General features: G+C 56.9%; 2 protein-coding genes across 6 annotated transcripts; one reads left to right on the top strand and one right to left on the bottom strand.

Annotated features, from left to right (window-relative positions):
• Positions 1-308: 308 nt before the first annotated feature.
• On the top strand, positions 309-16,691 carry FHIP2B (FHF complex subunit HOOK interacting protein 2B). 5 transcript variants are annotated; one of them, XR_006345814.1, is made up of 18 exons: positions 309-493; positions 5,456-5,534; positions 8,512-8,684; positions 9,279-9,383; positions 9,665-9,787; positions 10,002-10,229; positions 10,340-10,533; positions 11,067-11,175; positions 11,403-11,479; positions 11,814-12,003; positions 12,911-13,056; positions 13,167-13,295; positions 13,434-13,524; positions 13,843-13,986; positions 14,329-14,469; positions 14,690-14,790; positions 15,027-16,080; positions 16,258-16,691. XR_006345814.1 is itself a non-coding variant. In XM_043927592.1 (17 exons), exons 1-17 carry the CDS (start codon positions 449-451, stop codon positions 15,163-15,165), a joined length of 2,214 nt encoding a protein of 737 aa, XP_043783527.1. In that variant the 5' UTR covers positions 309-448; the 3' UTR covers positions 15,166-16,691. The 5 variants fall into 5 exon arrangements, 4 of the variants coding, with proteins under 4 accessions (XP_043783527.1, XP_043783530.1, XP_043783528.1 ...); XM_043927592.1 differs by having other exon boundaries at positions 15,027-16,691; XM_043927595.1 differs by lacking the exon at positions 13,843-13,986 and having other exon boundaries at positions 15,027-16,691.
• A 1,786-nt stretch (positions 16,692-18,477) lies between these two features.
• Positions 18,478-21,256, bottom strand: NUDT18 (nudix hydrolase 18). Its single transcript, XM_043927597.1, has 3 exons — positions 20,946-21,256; positions 19,819-20,032; positions 18,478-19,450 (listed from the first exon to the last, which is right to left on the bottom strand). Exons 1-3 carry the CDS (start codon positions 21,105-21,107, stop codon positions 18,855-18,857), a joined length of 972 nt encoding a protein of 323 aa, XP_043783532.1. The 5' UTR covers positions 21,108-21,256; the 3' UTR covers positions 18,478-18,854.
• Positions 21,257-21,729: the final 473 nt, after the last annotated feature.

Here is a 21,729-nt window from a genome sequence, read left to right as displayed (position 1 = left end):
TGACATCGTTACGATGGGGCGGCGGGAGGTGGGGCGGTGGTGGTTAGGCATAACGGGATCCCACGAGGGAAGTCTAGAGACTTCCAGACCCACGGACCTTCTCATCCCTCATGGGAAAAACGTGCTTGGTCCCACTCGCCCTTCTCTAAGGGTCGTTGGCTCGCTGCCTCCTGGCTTCCTCAGGGGCCCCGGCGGACTTGACCTTGTCTCTGCTGCCGCGGCGGGCGTCGGGCACCCCCAGCCTCGGGGCCCCTCCTCGCTGCCCGGCCGGGCCACGTCGGCAGCAGGCCTCCTCTGCGACCCCGCGCCGGGCAGGGCGGGGGCTGCGGGGCGGGGCGGCCGGGGCCCCGCCTCCCTCGCTGCGCCTCCGGGTCGCCGCCTGCGCCCGGGAGCTGCTCCGCCGCCGCCCCGGAACCGGGAACCGGGAACCGGGAACCGGGCCGCAGTCATGCTGAGCCGGCTCGGGGCGCTGCTGCAAGAGGCCGTGGGGGCGGTGAGGCCGGAGGGGGGCCGGAAGGGCGGGCGCGGGGCCGGAGAGGAGCCGGCGGGCGCGCGGGCGGGCGGAGGGCGCAGGCCGCCTCGGGGAAGGGACCCCTACACGGGCCGCGCGGAGCCCTGTCCCGGGCCTCTTCGCTCCCCCGCCGCGCCCCCTCCCGGAGCCCTCTTCCCGTTTCCTGTGGCTTCTTTCTTGATCGTCCCTCTTCCCAGCTTTTCTCCAGGTCGCTCCAGCCCCTAACCCTTCTGCCCGAATTGCTTCCTGTTTATTTTCCCTGCTCCCGGAGTCTCCAGTTCCCAAACTCCTCCGTGCCGAGTGCTCCCCTGTCACCCAGTCATTTCTTCCCCAGATTCCCCCCAAGTCCCCTCCCCCAGCCTGTGGGCCTTGCTCCTCCCCCGCGCTCCTCCCTTCCTGGTCACCTGGCCTTAAAAAATAGCCGCGGCTTCCTCTGGTTCCTTGCCCTCGGACGCCTCCAAGACCTCACTCGCGCGGTCGGCCCTCTCACCTTCGACTTGGGAAGTGCAGGCCCCAACTGCCCAAGTCCCCAGGAAGGGTACAGATACAGTCCAAGTGTGTGTGTGGGGGGACGCCTAGCCCAGGAAACAGTCTTATCCTGGGTACAAGTGCCGTTTCCGGAAGTTATCTCAATCCCAGGCCATCCCAAGCCCCGTTGACCTTGAGACCTGAGAGGCCAACTCTGGTGGCGCCTGGGGTGGTCAGGGGGCCAAGGAGTTTGTGTTTCTGCCATTTTCTGTTGGGTTTGAAGGCTGGTCAGAGGCGCCCACAGTTCACTCAGCAAGATAAAGGTGCTGGTTTAGATAGGGTAGGCAGGATGCCTTCCAGTTAAAGTAACCCTGCCAAGAATCTGCCTGTGAAGTTAACAATTCTTTTGTCCATAGTCTAAACTCTCCTAATCCATCAGTTGAGTGTATCAAATGTTCTCGGGAGAAATAGCCTTGGGTTCTGTCCCTTTCCTCCTCAATGCGTGCCTGGGCGCTCAAGCTCCCGGCCCAGTCGTGTCTGACTCTCTGTGACCCCATGGACTGTAGCCTGCCAGGCTCCTCTGTCCATGGCATTTCCCAGGCAAGAATACTGGAGTGGGTTGCCATTTCCTTCTCCAGGGGATCTTCCCGGACCAGGGATCGAACCCACATCTCCTGCATTGGCAGGGGGTTTCTTTACTGATGAGCCGCCAGGGAAGCCCCACCTCCCCAACACACAGCCCAGATCAGGGCTTATGAATGAGAACAGTCTCAGCCTTAAGCAAGCTTGTGAAGAAAGGGAAAAGTTCCTGCTCTCTCAACTCTTTCACCTGCCCCAGCCCTGCCCTTGCAGGCACCTCGGGCTGTCCTGTCTCTGGAGGGGGTTCCAGAATGATCTCTCCTCCCCTCCTCTCTGTCCCCAGGCAAAATAGCTGTCATCTTAGAACATAATCTGACACTCCATACCTGTCTGGGAGAGCTCCAGACACAAGGTGGGTGGACAGGACAGGCAGGACCCTAGCCCTGAGGAGTGAATTTCTAATGCTTCCTCTGTAGAAATGTCAGTGTCTGGCTGAAGGTGAGTTGGTGGTCAAGGGAGATATTTTTAGGCAAGGTGTCCTTAGGCCTCTCAGTATACAACATATAGTTGATGCCCTAGAAATTTGACTGGTCCCATGTGACCACCAGGGGAGATGGGGGTCCCCTCCCCCTCCTCAACTCCAAGCTTGAGCACAGATCTTCCCAGAGCTGGGTCACCAGGTTAAAACCCCCAGCAAGTTGCTTGACTCAACTTGACCCAGCAAGTGTTAAGGAGAAAGAGTGCTCTTTTCTGCCCCCTTCTGACAAAACAGAATAGCAATCTTTACAGTTATTTGTAAAAAAATATATATATATATATATTATCTTTAAAAAGAAATTTGGTGCAGTTTCTTTATTCTGGAGTTACAGTAGCTAACAATATATTCAGGTAAAAATTATCTGATGGGTTTTTTTTAGCTCTAATGGTTGTTTTGGCTAACTTTTGTTCTGTTTCTCCTTTTTTTTTTTTTTTTTTCTGGGTTGTTCTTTTTTGGTTTAAGTCCAGCTTAAGGCTTTAGGAGACTATAAGTGAATTTTCAGGTTAGATGAGACCCCATCACAGGCTTGTGAGACGATCACAGTGTGGTTAAGGGTCAGAGGGTTTTCCCAGAAGAAGGAACTGTGGGAAAGGCTTAAGGAGTTGTTTGTTTTTTTTTAATGTATTTCCATGTTATTTATTTATTTTTATTTTGGGCTGCACTGTGTCTTCGTTGCTGCTTGTGGCTTTCTCTAGCTTCGGCATGTGGGCCTGCTCTCTGCTGCGGTGCTCGGGCTCCTCATTGCCGGGGCTTCTCTTGTCGTGGAGCACTGGCCCAGGCGCACATGCTTCAGTAGCTGCAGCGCTGGGCTCAGGAGTTGCGGCTTTCAGACTCAAGGTGCATGGGCTCAGTAGTTGTGACGCTGTGGGTTTAGTTGCTTCATGGTATGTGATCTTCTTGGAGTAGGGGGTCGAACCCGTGTCCCCTGCATTGGCAGGCAAATTCTTAACCACTAGGCCACCAGGGAAGTCCAGGTTTAAGGAGTTTGCTGAGATATTTTAGTAAGTATCAATGAGTAGCACTCTGTGCGGAGCCCTTTAGGAACTCTCAAGAGATAGAAACACAGAACCCTGGCCTTCAGGGAGCTCACAGTCTCCTACAGAGATGATTGTTCACCCAACAATAATAGCATCATGTAGACCGTGATAGGATTCAGTCACTCCATGTGGTCCGTGTGTTTGGAATGACTGTGGGAGGTGCCACTCCTATAAAGTTCGTGGCCCCCACAGCTAACTCTGAAAGAAGACTGCCCAGGCCGCCAGGGCAAGGGGCAGTATCTCTGATTCAGTGTCATTTCTTCCTCCTCTTGTCATAATGGCCTGCTAAACCTTCGTTCTGCATTTATCTCCTACACACCCACCAGATGACTCTTCCTCAGGAGCTCAGAAGATGTCACTGACCTGCACCCAACTGTCTGCAAAGGAAAAAAAATGGACTTCTTGGTTTTGCCAAGAAGTTCAATGCCCCACACATCCATCCTTGTGCTGGACACACTTTGCAAAGGTCCTTCTGCAGGAAACGTCTCTCCTGTGTCTCTTATTGTTGAAATCAGACCCAGCTCTTCAGGTTTTAGTTCCCGCATGACCTCAGCATAGCCTCTTCATTTCACTTGTTGGAACTGACCCGTCCTCGCCCAAAGGTCACTGTCCACCTCTCCTGTGTTCTCACACTACTACGACTACTTCTTTTCTTTTATTTGACTGCCCTGGGTCTTAGCTGCCACATGCAGGATCTTTGATTTTCATTGTTGCATGTGGTATCTTCTATTTGTGACATGGGGCATCTAGTTCTGGACCAGGGATCAAACCCAGGTCCCATGCATTAGGAACATGGAGTCTTAGCCACTGCACTAGCCACGGCCTCACACTATTTCCTGTAGTTGAGTCATTCAGTGAATTTTATATTCTCTTCTCCTCCATGGCACGTTCCTGGAGGACTGGCTCTTAGACATCCTGGTGTGGCTCATAACATCAGGCGTGGTGTTTCGTGCATGGTAGGCATCAGCAGATACCTGCTGAGGGAGTTATGGAAGGAGGAGACATCCTGTCCTGTGGTGCAGTGAAGCATGAAGTTAGAGAGAGGTGTGTCCAGGGACCCTGGAGACCGCTTTGTGGAGGTGGTAGCTTTGAGTTGGACCTCACTGGGGACCTCTAGGACCTAGACGGGTGTAGGGAGATACACAGGGCAGAGGAGCAGCTGGAGGAAAGATCATAAGGTAGGGATGTGGGTAGGGACTACTGGAATATGCATTTTTCCCCTGGGAACATTTGCTCTGCCAGAAAAGAGAAGAAATGCCCTTTTTGGAGAAGTTTTCAGAGGTAGTGGTTGTTACCAGTTCAAGATTAGTTCCAGCTGGGGCATGGGAATGGAGAGGTTGCTTTAGGAGAAGGGGGAGATTTGAGGGCTGCTCATGGAAGATCAGAATTCGCTGGGGTGACTGAAGGAGCCGGAGGAGGTGTGGACAGGAGTAGAACTGAGAGAAGATAGGGGTGCGAAGCCTGCACTGTGAACCAAAGGTGCAACACGTCATAAGTAAGGTGGGCCTCCCACGTGGCACAGTGGTAAAAACCTGCCTGCCAGTGCGGGAGACCCGGGTTCAATCCTGGGTCAGGAAGATCCCCTGGAGAAGGAAATGGCAACCCACTCCAGTATGCTTGCCTGGGAAATACCATGGACAGAGGAGCCTGTCGGGCTATGGTCCGTGGGGTCACCAGAGTTGGACATGACTTAGTAACTAAACCACCACTTTTGGTGGGTGCAAGCCACATGGCACGTGGGATCCTAGTTCCGGATCAGGGATCCAACTGGTGCCCCCTGCATTGGAAGCACAGAGTCCTAACCACTGGACCCCCAGGGAAATCCCATTTGCTTCATGTTCTAACATTACCCATCTGGCTGAACTGAGTTGTGGCGGCCTTCAACCCAAATTTTCAGACTCTCAGAGTGACATGGACCTGGATGCTTTGTCTCTGCCACATTTTCCATTTGGATTTTGTTGTTTTGGGGGTGCTCTCCTGTTTCCCTCCGCGCACCTCTGTTGTAGTAGAACCACGTTGTACAGAAATGATCAGTTTCTATGTCTGTTTGCCCCACCAACAATCTTAGCCACTCTGGGACGGGGGACAATCATGACATGTTTCAGGACCACAACATCTCAAGGAGGGAGGGGGTGTCTGGGGAGAAGACACGAGATGATTGGCAGATATGAAGACAATGTGGAGATGTCTTGGAGAAAATGTGTTACTAATTCATTTTGAGAACCCAGGATCCCAAGAGCCTCCTCCAGGGCCCAGCAGCCGTCCAGCAGATGGGGGGATGTCCTAGTGGAAGCACTTAGGTTGTGTCTGCTCTCTCCACAGCGGGAGCCCAGCATTGACCTGCTGGAGGCCTTCGTGGAACACTGGAAGGGCATCACGAACTACTACATCGAAAGCACAGGTGGGGCCTGGACTCCTTCCATGCAGGGATCCCTGGAGGGTGTGGGGAGCGAGGGTGGGTGGGGGTCACCCCACGGCTCAGAGATGCAGGCATCCTGGGGAAGGTGACATCCACTGCCCACTTCAGAGTGGGGGCTGCCCCACCCTGACCTTCCAGGTAGGGACCCGTGTGAGTAGGAGCAGGGACAAGGAGGTGGGGTCTCACCGGCCTGACTCTGCGTCCCAGAGGTTGAACTCCATTCGCCCTTAGCTGGGCAGAGCGTCCAGGCCTTCAGTCCCCAGGTGCCTGTGCCCAGGGCTTACTGACTAAAGAAAAGAAGTGGGATAAATTCCTCTTTTCCTTGAGCCAACTTCGAGGGCATTTCCCTTGTAGAGACCTGGCATAGGATGAGAAGAAACCAAGGCATGTAGCGTGCCTGGTCCTTCTCCCCCAGCTGACACTCTAGCTCTGGTTCATCTGGGCCCATCAGGATCCCTCACTGAGGGGTCAGCGTCTCATTGGCTGCTTGGTAATCGGTATGCTGGGCTTGATTGAGATGCACTGGTTGCTAGGTAACCTTCCCTGCATTCCTAACCTTCTGAACTCCTAGAGTTCAGACTAGGGGTTGACTCCAGTTTTGTTGTTTGTTGTTCAGTCGCTCAGTCCTGTCCTGTCTGACTCAGTCCTGTCTGACTTTTTGTGACCCCATGGACTGTAGCCCGCCAGGCTCCTGTAGAGTTTGCTCAAATTCATGTCCACTGAGTTAGTGATGCTGTCCAACCATCTCATCTACTATTGCACCTGCCATCTGCCTACACCTTTCCTAAAGGCTTTACTTCCATCCTGAGTCAGCCCCAAAATTAAAAGTGGCCTTAGGACACTCTGAGGGACCCTCTGAGTGTTCTGTTAGACCCAGGTCCTCAGTCTTGGCACTGGTGACATCTGGACGGGCTTGGTCTTTGTTGTAGGGGGGTGGGGGGGTACGCCGTATATTCAGCAGCAACTCTGACCTCTCCCCGCTAGGTGCCAGTGGCACCCCCTCCATTGTGATGAACATAAATGTCTCTCCAGACACCGCCAGATATCCAGGGGAGCAGGGGCAACACTGCCCCCAGTAAAGAATGATTGCTTTAGGTGGTGCAGTGGTTAAGAGTCCTTGCTTCCATAGCAGGGGGCACAGGTTCAACCCCTGGTCAGGGAGATAAGATCCTTATGCTGCATAGCAGCAAAAAAAAAAATCCTGATCCATACCAATAGGTCATTTTATGGGATTAATATAAATGTAAAATATATAATATTTTATATATTAATATATAATATTTTATATAATCTAAAATAACAAGCAATGTTTTTAAAAAAGAATGCTTTAGACTGACGATCTCTTTTTTTAAATTGAGATATAACTGACATATAACATTATGTTAGTTTCAGGTGTACGACATACTGATTCAATACATGGATATGTTGTGAATTGATCATCACAATAGGTCTAGTTAACATCTGTCACCACCCATAGCTACAATTTGTTTTTTCCTGTGATGAGAAATTTTAAGATCTTCTCTGTTAGCAACTTTCAAATATACAATATTATTAACTGTAGTCTTCATGCTGTACATTACATCCCCAGGACTTATTTTACCTCTTAAATTTTGCACCTTTTAGACTGAAGATCTCTTGTCATGGAGTCACAAGCAGAAAACTAGGAAAAGTTCTAGAACTGCCTCAGGTCCACCTGGGGCTTCACCTGGCCCAGTCCATTAATTGCCAGATGGTCCCTGGACCAGAGGTGCAGGGCTGGGTGAGGTGAGCTGCCTTGCTCAAGAGCCTATGCTTTCAAGAAAAGCTAGGGGGTGCTGCAAGGCCAGTCCCAAAGTACCAGAACTTACTTTATAAAAATCCTCCACCCTCTGAGACTGACTAAGAAAACTCCACTAACCAGCAGGACGTGGGCATCAGGCAGTGAGTTCGAGTCTGAACCCATGGTCATAAATGGATTTTTTTCAGCTTCTTAAAAATAAGAGAAAATAGAGTATTGTCTTCCGTGAGTATAAAAGAGACATAAATAGGGCCCTGGAGGTTATCTGTTAGGAAGCTGAAGACAGCTTCTAAGTTATATAACAGAGACCCCTGAGCCCATAACCTCTGACTCAGGCCCAGAGCTGGCCGGCAGCCCACCAACTGTCTTTCCCCAGGATTCAGAGAAAAAACTGCTGCTTGCTTTTCTCTAATAAACTGCTTGGACCTGCGCACATGCCCTGTCAGATAGCTATATCCTGAGCTTCATCTAGAAGGTCTTTAGTCTTTTTAGCTAGTGCGTGCTAAGTCAGTTCAGTCATGTCTGACTCTTGCAACCCCATGGACTGTAACCCACCAGGCTCCTCTGCCCATGGGATTTTTCAGGCAAGAATACTGGAGTGGGTTGCCATGCCCTCCTCCCAGGGATCTTCCCCACCCAGGGATCCAACCCATGTCTCTTAGTCTCCTGCATTGGCAGGCAGGTTCTTTACCACTAGCGCCACCTGGGAAGCCCTTTTTAGGGTTAGCTAGAGAGGCATCCCCCACTCCAGTACTCTTGCCTGGAAAATCCCATGGACGGAGGAGCCTGGTAGGCTGCAGTCCCTGGGGTCGCGAAGAGTCGGGCATGACTGAGCGACTTCACTTTCACTTTTCACTTTCATGCATTGGAGAAGGAAATGGCAACCCACTCCAGTATTCTTGCCTAGAGAATCCCAGGGACAGGGGAGCCTCGTGGGCTGCCGTCTAGGGGGTCGCAGAGTCGGACACGACTGAAGTGACTTAGCAGCAGCAGCAGCGAGGCATCAACTATAAACTTCCCTTTGCTCTGGTCTTTGAAGAAAACTGCTAACCTGGCCCTCTCCAGGTTGTTCGCTGTCTACCGCCCCCCACCCCACCTCCCCTAGACCCTGTGGGTTGACCCTTTAAGCCACAGTATCCCTGGACTTCACCCCATTCACCTTGTTTCCTGGATCTCTGTTAGATGAAAACACCCCGGCCAAGAAGACAGATATTCCCTGGCGGCTGAAGCAGATGCTGGATATCCTGGTCTACGAGGAGAAGCAGCAGGCGGCGGCTGGCGAGGCGGGGCCGTGCCTGGAGTACCTGCTGCAGCACAAGATCCTAGAGACCCTATGCACGCTGGGCAAGGCCGAGGTGGGCCGGCCCTCGGGCGCCTCTGGAACCTTCCGCCCGAGCCGGGGCCCCAGGGATCCAGGTCTTTCTACCTGTGCGCCTCGAGTCCACCCTGGGGCGGGGGGTGGGGGTGGGGCGGGGTGCGGCGTGAGCTCGGCGGGGACCGGGTCACTGGGGATGGCTTAGAACAGCCGCCCCGCTCCCAGGCTTCAGGCCCTCGCTGCTTTGCTGCGGTGGCGCGTTCTCGCTGTCACTGGCTTGAGGACATGCTCCCTTTTGTTCGGTCCCCGTTCGTTCATCAATGATGTACTGAGGACCAACCATGTACCGGCCATGGCCCAGGTGCTGGGGACCCGACAGTGATTGAAACAGGCGAAAATTCTAGTCAGGCGCATCAAAGGAGCCCACGGATAGTATGTTCAATAACGATAAGGTTAGGGACAAAAATTAAGCGAGAAAGGGGCTGGGCAGCAGCAGGAGGCCAGTTTCCTAGGGTGAGAGGAGGCGGCGCTGGTAGAGAAGGCACCAGCCCTCCCGCGCAGTGAGGGGTGGAGCGGTCCAGGGGGGGCGTTGCCTCGCCGCCTGACTGACAGGCGCTCTGTCCCCGCCCCGCAGTACCCACCCGGCATGCGGCAGCAAGTGCTGCAGTTCTTTAGCAAGGTTCTGGCCCAAGTGCAACACCCGCTCCTGCATTATCTCAACGTCCACAGACCCGTGCAGGTGAGGGGCCCGGAAGCTGAGGGGTGTCCGGGGGTGAGGGCTGTGCTTTCAAGCAAAGCTGGTGGGGGTGGGGGTGCTCCAAGACCAGGCTAAAGCACCAAGACTTCCCTGACAAAACACTCCTTTCTGAGACTCGAAAAGAGCGCCCCCCCTCCACCCCAGCTTCTCCATCAGGCCTTGGGCACCGTGCCACAGGACTTGAGTCTGAACCCATGGTCGTGCACAGATTCTGTTCCCTGCTGCCCCATCCCCCTCTTCTCTCTGCCCTGCTCCCCTTCCAGAAACTTCTCCGACTTGGTGGGACAGTTCCTGGATCCCTCACAGAAAAGGAGGAGGTGCAGTTCACCACCGTCCTCTGCTCCAAGATCCAGCAGGACCCAGCCCTGCTCACCTACATCCTAGAAGTGAGCGCCTCTGGGGAGCAAGAGGGGGAGGGCTCAGACCCCGGGGCAAGCCCCCTGTGGCCCTGCTGAGGGGGCAGAAGGATGGAGCAGGTACTGGGGAGGCACTTGGCAGGTTCCCCTCCACCTCCACACTGAGGCACCCTTTGGACTCCCAAGGGGCTGTCATGGAGAATGGTCTGCACCACGGCCTGGCCTTACCCATCCTCCCTTGCAGGGTAAAAAGACTATTGGTAGGAAGAAGGCATCCAGAGAAGCCACTGCCCCGCTGAGAGAGGCAGCCAGTGTCAGGGACAAGGACCGCCCGCCGAGCAAGGCTCCCGACAGTGGTACCTGCGGGGCCTGGGCCTCAAGCGCCCAACTGCCTGCGGAGACCGAGGAGCCAGATGGACCGATCGGGGAGAGCAGCCTCATTACCTCCCTGATTGGCTTGTGCAAGAGCAAGGTGCCAGCAGCCCCCAAAACGCAGGGGGTGGGGACGGGGTGGGTGGGTTGCTGGGAGGGCACTTGTGGGGATCAGCCACAGGGCCCTGAAGTCCTGCCCTTGCCCCCTAGAAAGGTCGGGTGGCCCTGAAGGCCCAGGAGAACCTGCTGCTCCTGGTACGCGTGGCGTCCCAGGCGGCCGCCACCTGCCTAGTGCAGAGCAGCGCTTGTCCTGCCGTCGTCGAGCGCCTCTGCCAGCTCCACCAGTCCCTGCCCAGCTCCCTGGACCCTGCAGACATCGCCGCTGTAGAGGGCATCAGCTGGAGGTAGGCGTGTAGCCGGGGAGGCCAGGTCTACACTCTCAGCAGCTGGAAGCCCTACCTGCCATCTTCCTGGTAGCCTCTCTTGTTTTCCAAGGGGGATGGGGACCCCTACTGGCCACCCTCCTCCTGAGGTTATAGCCCATGCCAGGGGCCTTCTCACCCTCCAGGAAAGCATCACTCTGGTTTCTGCCCTCAGGGAAAGGGAAAGTGTTAAGTCAATTTAGTTGTGTCCAACTCTTTGCTACCCCATGGACTATAGCCTGCCAGGCTTCTCTGTCCATGGGATTCTCCAGGCAAGAATACTGGAGTGGGTTGCCATTTCCTTCTCCAGGAGGGCTTTCCCACCCAGGGATTGAACCCAGGTGTTCTGCACTGCAGGCAGATTCTTTACCTGCTGGTTTGAGCCACCGGTCTGCCCTCAGGGCCCCCAGTAGAATGGCCCTCCGGCAATGGAGGTTCCAAGGCAAAGGGCAAAAGAGCCCACTTCCTGGCTGTACCTGAAGCAGGCCTCACACACCTCCCTCGCTCCCGCGCAGGTTACCCAGCGCCCCGTCTGATGAGGCTTCCTTCCCGGGCAAGGAGGCCTTGGCTGCCTTTTTGGGCTGGTTCGACTACTGTGACCACCTCATCACAGAGGCACACTCGGTGAGCAGAGCCGGCGCTCCTCCCCACCTCCAGCTTCACGCTGCTCCGTTCTGTCTCTACCTGGAGGACCAGGGTTGGGGGGGGTCTCTTGGGAGCTGGATGGGGCCCAGGATCAGCAGACCCCCTCTGCTTGTTATGTAAGGCTCTGTGCAAGGACACAGCTGTTTCTCTGGAAAATGGTCGGTGGTCGGTAAAACGCGTTTTAAGACGTGCTCTTTGGCACCCAGGTGGTTTCGGATGCCTTGGCAAAGGCTGTGGCTGAGAAGTTATTTGTGGAAATTCTGCAGCCCCAGCTCCTACATGTGTAAGTTCTATCTGGTTCCCTCCAGGTGTGGCTATGCTCCGGGCGAAACGCCTACCCCACCAAACCCCTTCCTGTGCTAGAGGCCAGGGACCTCCTTGGCCAGAGTCATGCAATCAGGGGCTCCATGGGCCGATGATGCCCCTCACACACCTATGGCCCAGAGCCATGTGGGCTAACCATGGCCTCCCACCCTTGGACTCCAGGACCTCCAGTGGAGCAGGGAATGAGCAGAGCAGATGCCAGCGAAGCAGGAAGGGCTCTGTGCCTCCACCCAGCCCTCCCCGGCCTCCTCTGCCGGCCTCTGCCTGTGTGGCTCAGTGGGCTCTCCCCGTAGGTCCGAACAGAGCGTCCTGACATCCACTGCCCTGCTCACGGTCATGCTGCGCCAGCTCCGCGCCCCGGCGCTGCTGCGGGAGGTGGTGGCCTTCCTCCTGGGCATGGACCAGCAGCCTGCAGCCCCCGAGGACAGCCCCCGCACCCTGTGTGCCCACCTCATCAGGCACTGTGACCACCTCTCTGATGAGGTGAGGCAGGCGGCCCTCCTCTCTATTCACCTGCACCCCACCTTGCCCACGGGATTTCCAGAAGCTTCTTCCCATTTTCATTAGCTTTCAAGGCGGTTCTACCCTTGAGGCATTGAAACCCAGCTCCCTCTCCCCTCCAAGCAAAGAAAAAGACAGTGACCCAGTGATTAGTAGCCAAACTCTTTTGTCCCGCAGTATTTTTCTCTGATTACATACTTATGATGACACTTTTTATTTTTACAAAGTACTTTTTTTTTTTTCATGAAAATTATAGTAGCTTTATTCATAACCACCCAACTTAGAAGTATTCACGATAGGCTTCAATAAGTGAATGGCTAAAAAGACTGTGGCATGTACATACGACAGAACATTATTCAGCCACAAAATGATATAAGCTAATCAAGCCACAAAACAACACAGAAAGTGAAAGCGAAGTCACTCAGCTGTGTCTGACTCTTTGCAACCCCATGGACTATAGCTGACCAGGCTTCTCCGTCCATGAGATTTTTCCAGGCAAGAATACTGGAGTGGGTTGCCATTTCCTTCTCCAACAAAGTACTTTTTTTATATTCACCTGGCTTGTTGGAGGCTGACAGCCACTCTGTGAGGTAGGCGAGGCCGGTATTCCATTTTTCAGACATGGAAACTTAAGGTGCAGAGGAGCCAATTGGCTTGCCTGATACCACACCTCAAATTAGTTAATAGAACTGAGACCAGCCAGACTTCTGGTTCTCGGGCCCACACCCATTTGCTCCCCTGGAAACCTGCCACCTGAGCCCCTGGCCAGGGGAGGCAAACCCCCCCCCCCCATCCTAGGGGACCTCTTCTCACCCGGGTGAGCAGTTTCCAGGCACCCCCGGAGGCCCGCATGGGGAAGGGGTCTTGCGCTGATTCCTTCTTGCCCCAGATCAGCATCGCCACACTGCGGCTATTTGAGGAGCTACTGCAGAAGCCCCATGAGCAGATTGTCCGGAGCCTGATCCTGTGCCACCTGGAGGGCCGCGCTTACGTGGCCCGTGGCTCGCCCGAGCCCGAGAGCTATGAGGACACCCTGTAAGTGAAACCTGGTGCCTTGGGGAGGCCTTGGGCCACGCGGAACCCCCTCTCCTGGCCCCCTGCTGGTTCCTATGTTCACTGGTCCTGCGCTTTTCTGCCCGGCGCAGAGATCTAGAGGAGGATCCCTACTTCACAGACAGCTTCCTTGACTCTGGCTTTCAGCCCTCCGCGAAGCCTCCCCCGGCCCCTGCCACCAACCCCGACGGCAGGACAGCGGTGACCGAGATTGTCAACAGGTAGGGGCCCATCAGGAAGTCCAAGCCACCTGAGCCCTGATGGGGCGCAGGCTGGGACGGAGTGCTCCCAGGGGCTGGGAATGGAGCAGGGCAGCCCAGGCTGGGCCTCCTCCCCACATCTAGGCTCCTGTCTCTCAGTTTCCTCTGCCTCGTTCCTGAGGAAGCCAAGACGTCGGCCTTCCTGGAGGAGACGGGGTACGACACGTACGTCCACGACGCTTACGGACTGGTGAGTGTGGAGGCCTTTGCCAGTGCCGGGTCCTCGCCACTCAGAGTGTGGGGCCGACACACTCTGCCCCTGTCATCTCCAGCCCAGTGCGCCCAGCTCTGGCCACACGCCCGGCCCCGTCTGCCTGCGTGGCTCTCCCAGTCTGCCGCACCCCTGACCCTGGCGTGCGTTAGTCACTCACTTGTGTCTGACTCTTTCTGACCCCATGGACTGTAGCCTGCCAGGCTCCTCTGTCCATGGGATTCTCCGGGCAAAAATACTGGAGTGTGTTGCCATTTCCTCCTCAGCCCATGTCCTTAACTCTCCTGCCTCTTTTAGTTCCAGGAGTGCAGCTCCCGAGTGACACCCTGGGGCTGGCCACTGGCTCCCCCACCCCTGGACCCCCATGAACCCGAACGGCCTTTCTTTGAGGGTCCCTTCCTCCAAATGCTGTTTGACCGCATGTCCCGGATTTTAGAACAGGTAGACAGCAGGGCTGGGCCCTAGCCATGGGGTGAGGTCTCTGGAGTCCTTCGGGAGAGCAGGGCCCAGCCCTGGGGGTCCAGTCATCTTCCTTTTTCGGGCTCCACGACCCCCCTCAATCCCCACCTCTCTCCAGCCGGGAAGCCCCGTCTCGCCTCTGCTTCACACGCCCTAACACGTCCTGGCCCTCAGCCCCAGGGAACCCATGACACACACATCACGTGCATCTCCAACCCCCGCACACGTTCACACTGGCCAGGCACAGTGCTGGGGTGGAGGGGGCAGGGGGAGAAACGCTCAGCACCCCTGCCAACCCTCGCTCGTCCACTGCGCCCCCCGCAGCCATACAGCCTGAACCTGCAGGTGACCTCAGTGCTGTCCCGGCTCGCGCTTTTCCCCCACCCCCTCATCCACGAGTACCTCCTGGATCCCTACACCAGCCTGGCCCCTGGCTGCCGCAGCCTGTTCTCTGTGCTCGTCAGGGTAAGGGTGCCCGGGCCGGGCCAGAGGAAGCATGCCAGTGCTGGGGGCAGGAAGGGAGGGCAGTGGGACGGGGGCGGGCTGGGGGCTGCAGGTGTGGGCACCCTTGCCAGCGCCAAGGGAGGACACAGGTACCGCCCACCCTCCCATGGTTTGACCAGGCCAGGGACCCCATGGCAGGGTCTCTGGTCTCCTCGTCAGTCCCCTCTTGTTCCCGCTCCAGGTGATCGGGGACTTGATGCAGAGAATTCAGAGGGTGCCCCAGTTCCCAGGCAAACTGCTCCTGGTGCGCAGGCAGCTGATGGGCCAAGTCCCTGGGGAGCAGTAAGTACCCGAGGGAAGCGGGTGCCCAAGGAAAAGCCCTGGGGTGGCATGGCATGGGCTTCCGGACGGGGGGGGCACCAGGGCGGGGGCAGAGGAGGGCCCGTTGCTGAGACCTGTGGTCCCTCACGGATGCTCAGAGGTGGCCATCCCTGGGTAGTGCCTCACAGACACTGGGATGTCCCGCTGGGCACACTCCTCACACTTCCCAGCTCTGACCCCTGTGCTGTCTCCCTCAGGCTGGACCACCAGACCTTCCTCCAGGGCGTGGTCGTCCTGGAGGAGTTCTGCAAGGAGCTGGCTGCCATTGCTTTCGTCAAGTTCCCCCCACATGGTCCTCACCTGCACCTCTCCAAACCCCCGGAAGGGCATGTCTGAGTCAGGAGGGGAGACTCCCGTGCACGCCTCTGCCCAGGAGCTGCCCCTGCCTGGCACTGGTGCCGCCACGGCTCCTGGAGGAGGAGGTCCAGGGGCTGCCTTGGCTCTGTCTCTTCATATCCCAGGGGCTTCTACCTGTGGGAGTCTGGCCTTCTGCTCTTGGGTTGACTCAAGACCACCTTGGCCTGTTGGCTGCACCAGACTGGATTTCAAGGAGTGGGTCTCAGGTACCAGGAACCAAGGAGCCAAGGAGGTGGCTTCCTGGGCAGCATGGTGTCCTTGGGGCCCTCTCTGGGGAGCTGGGTGACAGCCAGGTGAGCCCCCAGACCCACATCCTCGTGTATCTGCCTGTCAGCTGCGTCCACGGGTCTTCTGTGGCCGGAGCCAAGACCTGAGACTCAGTGAGGAGTGAGTCAGTGGCTCTGAGGCTGGTCAGGCCCCTGGGCCAGAGAGATGGGGACACGGCCCTGCCTCTGTCCCACTCAGTACCACAGATGCCGCTGACACTTGATGCGTTTTCTCCCGCCTTCTCGGTTTAACCCTTGGGGAAGGGGCCGTGGATGGCAGGGGAAGCCCCTCTTCCAGCTCGCCCTCCTAGAGACTGTTGCAAAATTCCCAACAGCCTCGTGGCAAATGCCCAAAGCATGTTCCGCGCCCAGGCGGGGGCAGCTGCTAATGAGAAGCTTGATGCAACTGCAGCCAGGGCAGGAGAGGGCCTGGGGAGCCGGGGGGCTGGATGCCAGGCTCCGGCTCCAGCTGGTTTCTCGCTGGCGCCTTCTGAACCCGTCTCGGCAGGTCCACAGCACCTGGGCAGAGGGGCTCAGAGACCCGGGGAGGCCAGGCCTCGCCCCAAGCATTCGGCTGGGCTTCTCCACAGAATACTGTTCCCAGCAGAGCCAGAAGGTCCAGGTCCAGGTGAGGCCAGGGTGCCCACCGGACCACAGCCCCTCCCCTGCCCCCCCCCGCCCTGACCCCAAGGCCTGGCAGGGTGGGGCTGGGGCACAGGCAGTCCTTTGCGGTGCTGTTCTCCCAGCGTGCCCTCTGCGGCTGGGGCTGCCACCCCACCCGGCCCAAATCTGTCTCGACCTGCAGGAACACACAGGCGGCGCCAGGCATTACCTCACAGCAAACTGCAGTTGCTGGCTTGACTCCTGGGCAAGGAGGAGCAGGCCAGAGCCCCTTTCGCTTCCTTTTCCTGCCCATGCCGCTTCTAGAAGCCGGCCACAGGTTGCCAGGAGGTGACATGAAAGCAGAGGAAACTCAGTGACCTCTACCTCTCCTGCATTCCTCCAAGCTGGGGAGGATTTAACTGCTGTTCCTGAGGGCACCATGCAAGTGCCTGCATGTGTGTGTGCCCACGCATGGATGTCAGCGTGGGACAAGGGGGTGAACTGGGTCTGGACTCTTCGATTCAGAAAGAACGTTAGAGCATCTGGGAGTCAGACCCTCCCCTCCTCGATGCACTTGGGCATTTGCACGGCGTCTCCCCAGACAGCATGGCAATAAATGGTGTGGTTGCGTGGTCACAGCTGCCCCATTCTTCTCTGCCCTCCCCGTGTCTTTCTGCCCAGGGCTCCACTGCTCATCCAGGCACATCTTCCTCCTAAAGAAGATGAATTCAAGTCCTCTCCCAGCACAGGAGCAGAGGGGGGGCAGTGGGTGTGTGGTGGGGGCGAGTGGTAAACAGGGATGGGCTCTGGCAGCACAAATGTGATGCTCCCCCAGCGCCTGCCAGGAACCAGGAAATCAGCCTCTCTTGGGCAGGGAGCTCTATTTCTGCTCGGCCTGACTACAGTTGAGAGCCGCAGCTCCAGAGATACTCTAGGGAATCGGCCACCTGGGGCATCTGTGCACAAGTCTCCCTTGCAGGGTTTGTGTTGCGAAAGGTATGACTGCTTTAGTGGTGAACGGTGGGCCTGATTTTTATTTTCTGCAGCACTGTGCAGTGTGTGGGATCTAGTTTCCTGACCAGGGATGAAACCCATGCCCCCTGCATTGGGAGTGTGGACTGCCAGGGAAGTCCTGGGCCTCATATTTAAAAGAATCTAGTCCCTGAGTGCGTGGAGATCCTCTGGGGAGGAGGGTCACCAAGAGTCCTCCAGGGAAGGCAAGAGGGAGGGCTGATCAGTGGCTTTCACCTCCTGGCATGTTCCACTCACGTGGGTTGCTTTTAAAAATCCCGATGCCCCAGTCCCACCCTCCACCAGTTAATCAGATCTCTGAGGGCGCACCCACAATTGTTCTTTTAAGGCTCTCCAGGTGATTCTAGTGGGCACCCGGGGTTGAAAGTGCAAGAGTTAGGTGCTTAGTCGTGTCTGACTCTTTCTGACCCCATGGACTGTAGCCTGCCAGGCTCCTCTGTCCATGGGATTCTCTGGGCAAGAATACCAGAGTGGGTTGCCATTCCCTTCTCCAAGAGATCTTCCCGACCCAGGGATCAAATCCAGGTTTCCTGCATTGCTGGTGGATTCTGTACTGTCTGAGTCACCAGGGAAGGGTTGAAAACTACTATTGATAATAGGCTAAATAATGGAAGTAAAGGTCACTGTCCAGTGTGCTTACAGAGCAGTGGGTCCCTCAGACACTAAGAGAAGGGATCCAAAATAAAAGGGTTTGACTCCATCTGGAAGATAGTCTTCAGAGGGAACAAGAGGATTCCAAGCACAGCTCCAGAGGTCAGGAAAACAAGATGGCGGCCCAGAGAGGCAGGGCAGGGGCCTCTAGGTTTTCCTGGTCCTTGGGCATCAGAGTGGAGTTACGTCAGAAGGGAAATCCAGCCAAGTATCTTCCCTGCTCAGAACCAAAACTGTACATCAGTGATGCGTGTATAGCAGTCAGTACATATTTCTTCATTTCCTTTGGTTTTCCCTTAAACTTCAGTAAAGTTCTTTTTTAAAAAAAAATAATTCCTACCATGATTCAGCTGAGCTAAGGGGAATGAAGAGAGGGTTTTGGTCTGGCTTTGGGCTGGAGTTGTACCAGGGCAGAGGAAGGAATGAGCCTGGGGGTGGAGCGATGCTGATCCCTCAGAGAAGCTCAAAGAGAAAAGGGAGGGGCAGCTCTCACAGCTCCTCGCCCACCTGAAGCTTCTGGGAGTCTCACTGCACAGACCTTGGAGGGGATGTGCCCACACCCACCCTGAGGAGGCCTGAGCCAAGCTGTGGTGGACAAAGGAAGCCTGCCAGCCGGTCACTTGCTGTCTGGGAAGGCCTGCGTGGTTTCCATGGGATGAGTGGAGGAGCTTCTCTTGGTAGCAGCTCCCCCTTCCAGCTCACGTCCGACCCACAGAAACACTTAGGTGGGAATGCAAAGTTAGTAACACCTATTTACTCAGCCAGGGACCCCACTCCCTTGGAATGACCTCCCCCACAGCTGTTCCCTGTTCTAAGTGCCTAGCATCTGGCAAGGGCACAGAAAATGAGGAGATGCCACCTCAGGTTCCAAAGGTCCTCACGTCCCCTTAGGGAGTACTGCCCTCATTGTAACTTCAGGGCAACTGGGTCCCCGAGCTCTGGACTCCTTGTTCAGTTAAAGGCATTGTCCCTTTGGGTACTGTGCAGGGACCTGCTCCGTGGTGACAAGAGAGGGCGCAGTCCCCCCGGGAACCAGGAGAACTGCCCAGGTCCCCATGCAAGAAGATCTCTGACTACCACACCCCTGCCCCACTCCGGCCCACTGACGGCCACCTCCTATCTGTTGATTGGGACGACAGACGAGTCCCGAAGCCGCTGTAAAAGCTGGTTTTGCAGGTCTTCCTCCACCACCTTCCACCAAAAGAAGTTCTCACCCCGAACCTTTGGGGGCTCGTTTTGGAGGCCCGGATTCCGAAAAGCCACAGTGACCAGCACATTCATGCAGATGCCATCCGTTAGGTCTTTGCCCAGGTGTTGCAGTCCAAGCAACCCCTTGGTCTCTACTGCCAAGTGGTGCAGGGTCAGACACTCCTGCAGCAACCGCAAGACGGCCATCTTGATGCCGCCCCTCTGCTCCATGGGAGCGAAGCCACAGGCAGTGACGGGCAAGTGAGGCGTCCCCACTGTGCCCGCCAACACCCACACTGTCTGGACGCTGGTGAAGATGGCCACGAGCCGCTGGCAGACTAGACTGCAGGGAAGCTCTTGGGGAAGGAGGAGAGGGTGCCTGGCTCGCTGGCGATACTGGGCAGCGAGGTCGACCAGATGAAGAATGTCCTGGGCCCGCAGTGGGGTAGGCAGTGAGGTTCGTGGGTACCAGCCAGCCTGTAGGGACTCTGCATCTGCTTCCCTGGGAGTCTTGAGAATTCCACCTGGGGGAGATGCAGGGGATGTGCTCAGTTGTGTCTTAACTCTGCAACCCCACCGACTCTAGCCCACCAGGCTCCTCTGTCCATGGGATTTCCCAAACAAGAATACTGGAGTGGGTTGCCATTTCCTTCTCCAGGGGACAGGGAGGGAGAAAAGGTCTATGTTGAATAAAGTGCTGGACCTGGTAGAATACAGGGCCACCCAGGGTTCTGGCTGTGACCTGGGGGGAGGCCTGGGGTCAGGTGTTCAGTCTGGAATCTGGAGATGCCAGGGTTATACTAGCTAGAACAGGGGCTCATCTCTCCTGAGGACCAGCCGGGGGACCGGTGTCTACTGCCCTCAGCCCACAATGCCACCTGCTGGGCCATACCTGTGGGGCAGGTGAGGAACGCGAAGCGGATCCAGGAGGGGCCCCGTTCCTCCACAGACAGCAACGTCAGAGGCTCACACTGCAGCCCGGCCTCCTCCTTCACCTCCCGCTGTAGCGCCTCCACAATGGTCTCCCCAGGTTCCATCCGCCCCGCAGGAAGGTACCACGACCCACGGCACTCCTTCTTGGCCTCCTGGACCAGTAGCACCTCATCCTGAGGGGGAGAGAGAAGGTCCTCGCCCACCACAGCTGGGATGGGAGCTCCAGGGGGGCAGCAGAGCCAGCAGCCTTCACTTGCTCTGGGTCCAGCTCCAATCTCAGATATAGTCGCTCAATACCCACATCCCAGGGACCACCCTGAAATTGTTGAGCTCTCCAGGGGACTGGCCCTGGGTGTGGGGACTGCAGCGGTCTCTACAGTTCATCTTTCTCTGCATTCAGGTTTCCATTTCAGAAAGGGGGTAAGACTCCTGGGAGCTGCTTCGGGGGCTGGAGATTAGGCCTCCAGGGAGGGTTGCCATGCGTCCTGCACTGATTCGTGTCTGTACAAGTCACAACATATCTCTCACCTCCCCTCATGGTTTATAAACTCCTTGTGGCCTGTCTAGGCTTTGAAACACACCCCAAACCCGCACCCCAAACAACTCCTACCTATGGCTCTGACCCTTCTATCTGTTGTTACCGCTCCGTGTACAGGGATCGACACCAAACAGAGCGTCAGACAGGGGCTCAGAGGCCTGGGTGTTCGCAAAAGTTGTGCACTCACTGCCCATGGGGCCCAGGGGAGGCCTCTGAAGCACTGAACAGGTTTTTAAGCCCGCTCCGTGGCGAGGACCGCGCTAGCTTCTGGGGAGAATGGAAGAGGAGTAAGGCAGCCTCCCCTCAAGGAACTGAGGCCTGGTGGGATGAAACAGGCTTGTGAGCCTCCGTTTCCTCCCTCGTACGTTGGGAGGATCGCAGGGCGGCACTGCGCAAGGCTCAGATCTAAGTGTGAAAGTGCTTTGCAAAACTGGGAAGAGCCACACACCAGCAGGCTGCGGCTGTTGCCGGTACGTCCTCTGTTCCCTACCGGGGCTGGCTGCGAGCCCCGGAGACCTGGGCGGTGGGCCCGCCGGGCGGACGCTCACCTGCTCGTTGAGGAACACCGCCAGGACCACGTAGCAGACATTCTTCCGCAGCCGCACCGGCGCCGGCGGCTCCCCAGCCGGCCCCGAATCATAGTTCTGCACGAGCAGCCCCCGGCCCCCCAGCACGGCCGTCAGCGCCCCTCTCAGGCCGTCCGAAGCCATAAGGTCCCCCGAGAGGCGGCGGGCCGGGAACCGCAGGTCGGCCGAGCCGGGTGGGATGGACGTGGGTGACGGTGGGGCCCGTCGGCCTCGCCCCCTCCCCCGAGGACTCGGGTCGGGTGCACTGGCGAACACGGAAGCGCCCGGGTGTTCTGGACGCTGATAGGCTGCGCGTCACGACGGCCGGCTCGGATTGGCTGGGCGCAAAGGTCACGGCGGGGGCGGAGCCAGTCCGTAAGGGGTGCTGACGCCCTGACCGTGCGGACGCCACACCGCATCTGCAGTTGCGTCGGTTCCTCCTCTTTCCCGGCAACTCAGGCCGCCAGCGTTGCTAATCCCTCCAGCGCGCACTTGTCTGCCCAGGTTCCGACGGTGACGTCACCTGCCCGCAGGCTGCGGAGCGGCGCGGCAGCCAGCGACGGTGACAACACAAACCCGATGACGTCACCGGGCTAGCGGCGTGGACCCAGTGTCCAGCACTTGTAAACAAACCGCGGCATTGCCCTAAATGACACTTCCCAAATAACCTTATTTCTCTACCGAGAGTGTACTGGCTGTCACGTGGCAGGGAGGACAAGCGCTCCTGCCTTGGAGGAGATTCTGATCTAGTTGGAAAGGTGGACAT

Source organism: Cervus elaphus, chromosome 16 (genome assembly GCF_910594005.1).
Source record: "Cervus elaphus chromosome 16, mCerEla1.1, whole genome shotgun sequence".
In the NCBI taxonomy this organism is placed as follows: Eukaryota; Metazoa; Chordata; class Mammalia; order Artiodactyla; family Cervidae; genus Cervus; species Cervus elaphus.
Note: the sequence above shows the minus strand (reverse complement) of the source record. Positions and strands in the feature narration are given on the sequence as shown.

Excerpts from the sequence above, each read along its gene's own strand:
- FHIP2B (XM_043927592.1), top strand. The coding sequence starts at position 449 with ATGCTGAGCCGGCTCGGGGCGCTGCTGCAAGAGGCCGTGGGGGCG. Across the intron at positions 10,534-11,066 it reads GTAGAGGGCATCAGCTGGAG|GTTACCCAGCGCCCCGTCTG; the intron begins GTAGGCGTGTAG and ends GCTCCCGCGCAG. Across the intron at positions 11,176-11,402 it reads TCATCACAGAGGCACACTCG|GTGGTTTCGGATGCCTTGGC; the intron begins GTGAGCAGAGCC and ends TTTGGCACCCAG.
- NUDT18 (XM_043927597.1), bottom strand. The coding sequence starts at position 21,107 with ATGGCTTCGGACGGCCTGAGAGGGGCGCTGACGGCCGTGCTGGGGGGC. Across the intron at positions 20,033-20,945 it reads CGGTGTTCCTCAACGAGCAG|GATGAGGTGCTACTGGTCCA; the intron begins GTGAGCGTCCGC and ends TCTCCCCCTCAG. Across the intron at positions 19,451-19,818 it reads GTTCCTCACCTGCCCCACAG|GTGGAATTCTCAAGACTCCC; the intron begins GTATGGCCCAGC and ends CATCTCCCCCAG.